The sequence below is a fragment of the Mytilus galloprovincialis genome, chromosome 13 (assembly GCF_965363235.1).
Source record: "Mytilus galloprovincialis chromosome 13, xbMytGall1.hap1.1, whole genome shotgun sequence".
Classification (NCBI taxonomy): domain Eukaryota; kingdom Metazoa; phylum Mollusca; class Bivalvia; order Mytilida; family Mytilidae; genus Mytilus; species Mytilus galloprovincialis.
This window is the reverse complement of record NC_134850.1, coordinates 49382154-49386359: the sequence shown is the minus strand read 5'-3', so window position 1 is coordinate 49386359 and position 4206 is coordinate 49382154. Positions and strand designations below refer to the sequence as shown.

General features: G+C 33.8%; 1 protein-coding gene across 1 annotated transcript; it reads left to right on the top strand.

Moving 5' to 3' along the window:
• Positions 1-468: 468 nt before the first annotated feature.
• Positions 469-2627, top strand: LOC143056078 (complement C1q-like protein 4). Its single transcript, XM_076229156.1, has 3 exons — positions 469-606; positions 1006-1045; positions 2143-2627. The coding sequence occupies exons 1-3, from the start codon at positions 474-476 to the stop codon at positions 2591-2593; spliced, it is 624 nt and encodes a 207-aa protein (XP_076085271.1). The 5' UTR covers positions 469-473; the 3' UTR covers positions 2594-2627.
• Positions 2628-4206: the final 1579 nt, after the last annotated feature.

Here is a 4206-nt window from a genome sequence, read left to right as displayed (position 1 = left end):
AATGTCTTTTCTGTAGTCCCCCCTGATATCATTTGCTGATAAAAGAATAAAACAAGAAATTCAAAAAACCTCATTTTATGATAATGAAATCATGTTTTTCGTTTTTGTGTTAGTTGATATCTAAACATTTCTTTTGTGCATGTACATGTAGTTGTATGTTCCCCAAGTGGATCAATGCCTGTCCGAAATATTTTAAGAGTCTGGTTATTTTTTTCTCATTGATTTGTTCTTTTACGTGCATTAGCTCTCTATTTTTGATATTTTTCGTCCTTAGTTTCTTCTTTCTTCTTTCTATTTCATTATCTCATTATTATCTATTTTTAGTGATGGCCTTTTTTCTCAATTTTTTTTTCTATATTCAGTAAAACCTTTCAAGACCCTCTTTTATCTTATTGGTATTTCGGTCTATAAGTACGAAACGCGCGTCTGGCGTATATATAAACCTGGTATCTATGATGAGTTTATTTACAGATATGACACCAAAAGTTAAGAACAGTCTTTTCCTGCTATTGCTTCTTGACAACTTTGTTTTTGGCGAATATAGCTCTGATGGAATTTGGACAAAGGAACAACTTCACTATCTAGAGAATCTCAAAAAAGAAATAGGTAAGTTTTCCAACTATATCACGTGAAATACCTCATTCCCTCATTGACACATCATTCCGAATCCGAGCCGACAAGCCTATGCCGCTGCTTATTAGAGAAGCAGGGATTACAAATTTTAAAGCCGTTAGTTTGACCCTGTTCCCATCACGTAAGGTGATCAAGCTTGCACAATTTAAGAAAGTCGGCAAACGAAATTTTTCACAGTAGGAATTGAAATATTATTGTATGAATTTCAATTTTTTTTTACTATGTTAAACATTAGGAAAAGAAGAGAAATACTTAGATGAATGAATTTAAATAAAAAACTTTGTGTATGATATGTAAAAGAAAACGATTTTGATTTGTTATTGTTATATTTGAAATATACACAAAGTACTACATGTTGTGCATCTTTTGTAGAATATCTTAGAGAGACATGTACACAGCCACAAATTTTAACTAATGATGAGTTCACAATTTATTCTTAGTCGTGATCCTTGTTTATGTAAACAATGTTCAAAGAAACAAGGAACATCCGTCAGCACAGGAGACGTCGGTTTATTGGATGTAAACCAAAGAAAATTCAAAGTATTACCCTTAACGTTAGTATTGATTTGCAGTTTCCATATGCAAGTCAGGTTTGCAGTTCCTACATGCAAAATATTCAGTTGAATGTCTCACTAATTTTTTAAGTCAAATCTGACTATGAAAACCCGATTTTCCTGATAAAAAACACAGCGTGTTAGTTACAGTAGGCAATGTTATTACCTATAAGTCGAACTCGAAATATGTTAAGTTTATCAATAATTCTTCAATAGTATCAGATTAAGATTTGAAAAACGCAATGGTAACTGGTAACGGTCGAGATATTTCTATATAAATACCTCTGTTTGACATTATATGATACTCGTGTTCCTTTTAAAATAGATTTTTTACCAAACATAGACGTATGTGAAATTTAATATCACAAGGAAGCTTTTAAACATATAGATTGCACAGCTTCGATGTGTATGCAAACATTCCTTTGAAAAAAATTGGAAACGTAGATGCTTGTGACGCGAAGTATGTAACCTTCTGACAAGCGTGTTGATGAAATGCACTTGTGCATTAATCTGCTCAAATTAAATGCAGTGATAATACTTTACAAACTTAAAAGATATGGATTCCCCATTTCTATTCTTAATTTTATAACAATAAGAGTAGATTTAATATTTATGCTGTAATCAAATATCTCTGAATCATTCTGACCTAGAAATTAAGGGGCGGAATTCATTCTTTATGTACTATTAGCAACACATTTCCTATGATCCGGGTACAAAACTATGATTTGTGAAAATCAAACGAAATTAGCATCACCGTTTCGTAACATGAGGTTACCTTCTATCATTCCTTTACCTGAACAATAATCATGGTCCATATTGAAATCAATATGCAACCGAGTTCAAACTGTACAGAACGTGTGTTGGGAAATAGAAATGTTTAAGATGCAGTCTTGAATTACAATACAGAATTTTTATATTAGAGTTGGTAGAATTTTAAACGCAATATATTTATTTTGACAGGTCTGAAACGTGAGGACGTACCACTGCCGATAGATGTTCCGTCCATAAATGAAATACAGCCTATAGCGTTCTATGCCCAACTCTCACAGACGTTGACTATCGGAGACTTACAGACAGTTGAGTACGATGTCGTAAGGGTAAACGTTGGTAACGGCTATGACAAGAGACATGGCCATTTCACAGCTCCCGTTCCAGGACTCTTCTATTTCTCGTTTACAGTCATGTCGTATCCTGGTAAAGGCGTCCACATGGAAATTGTAAAAAATGGAGCGGTCTTCGGAAATTGCTTTGCTGACTGGGATGGGTATGAAAGTGGTACCTCAACAGTGATCACCCAATTAGACCAGGGAGATATGGTATGGGTACGACACGCCAAAGCAGAAAGTCCACAACCTTTGCATCCTCTGTACAACGCTTTTACTGGTTTTCTTATTGCCAGGACATAATGAAATTTATTAAATCAATTTGAAAGAAATCAAAGATATTTAATTACAATTTCTTCCGATTTGATTTTGAAACAAGAGGCTCTAAAGAGCCTGTGTCGCTCACCTTGGTCTATGTGAATATTAAACAAAGGACGCAAATGGATTCATGACAAAATTGTGTTTTGGTGATGGTGATGTGTTTGTACATCTTAATTTTCTGAACCCTCTTGCTGCTTACAATTATCTCTATCAATAATTAACTTGGCCCAAGAAGATTTTTGTAAAAGATTACTAAGATTTACAAAAAAATGGTTAAAAATTGACTATAAAGGGCAATAACTCCTAAAGGGGTCAACTGACCATTTTGGTCATGTTTACTTATTTGTAGATCTTACTTTGCCAACATTAATTCTATTTTACAGTTTATCTCTATCTATAATAATATTCAAGATAATAACCAAAAACAGCTAAATTTCCTTAAAATTACCATTTCAGGGGCAGCAACCCAACAACAGATTGTCTGATTCATCTGAAATTTCAGGGCAGATAGATCTTGACCTGATAAACAATTTAACCCCTGTCAGATTTGCTCTAAATGCTTTGGTTTTTGAGTTATAAGCCAAAAACTGCATTTTACCCCTATGTTCTATTTTTAGCCATGGCGGCCATCTTGGTTGGTTGGCCGGGTCAAACACGAATTTTAAAGTAGATAGATCAATGATGATTGTTGCCAAGTTTGGTTAAATTTGGCCCAGTAGTTTCAGAGGAGAAGATTTTTGTAAAAGATCATGGAGATTTACGAAAAATGGTTAAAAATTGACTATAAAGGGCTATAACTCCTAAAGGGGTCAACTGACCATTTTGGTCATGTTGACTTATTTGTAAATCTTACTTTGCTGAACATTATTGCTGTTTACAGTTTATCTCCATCTGTAATAATATTCAAGATAAAAACCAAAAACAGTAAAATTTCCTTAAAATTACCAATTTAGGGGCAGCAACCCAACAATAGGTTGTCTGCTTCATCTGAAAATTTCAGGGCAGATAGATCTTGACCTGATTAACAATATTACCCCCATGTCAGATTTGCTCTAAATGCTTTGGTTTTTGAGTTATAAGCCAAAAACTGCATTTTACCCCTATGTTCTACTTTTAGCCATGGCGGCCATCGATGTTGGTTGGCCGGGTCAAAAAACACAAATTTTAAACTAAATACATCAATGATGATTGTGGCCAAGTTTGGTTCAACTTGGCCCAGTAGTTTCAGAGAAGAAGATTTTTTTGTAAAAGATCGTGGAGATTTACGAAAAATATTTAAAAAATTGACTATAAAGGGCAATAACTCCTAAAGGGGTCAACTGACCATTTTGGTCATGTTGGCTTATTTGTAAATCTTATTTTGCTGAACGTTATTGCTGTTTACAGTTTATCTCCATCTGTAATAATATTCAAGATAATAACCAAAAACAGTAAAATTTCCTTAAAATTACCAATTTAGGGGCAGCAACCCAACAATGGGTTGTCTGATTCATCTGAAAATTTCAGGGCAGATAAATCTTGACCTGATAAACAATTTTACCCCATGTCAGATTTGCTCTAAATGCTTTGTATTTTGAGTTATAAGCCAAAAACTG

Bases quoted from the DNA above. Each gene is read 5' to 3' on its own strand.
- LOC143056078 (XM_076229156.1), top strand. From the start codon at position 474: ATGACACCAAAAGTTAAGAACAGTCTTTTCCTGCTATTGCTTCTTGAC. The intron at 607-1,005 runs GTAAGTTTTCCA...CATCTTTTGTAG, and splicing joins GAATCTCAAAAAAGAAATAG to AATATCTTAGAGAGACATGT. The intron at 1,046-2,142 runs TAATGATGAGTT...TATATTTATTTT, and splicing joins ACACAGCCACAAATTTTAAC to GACAGGTCTGAAACGTGAGG.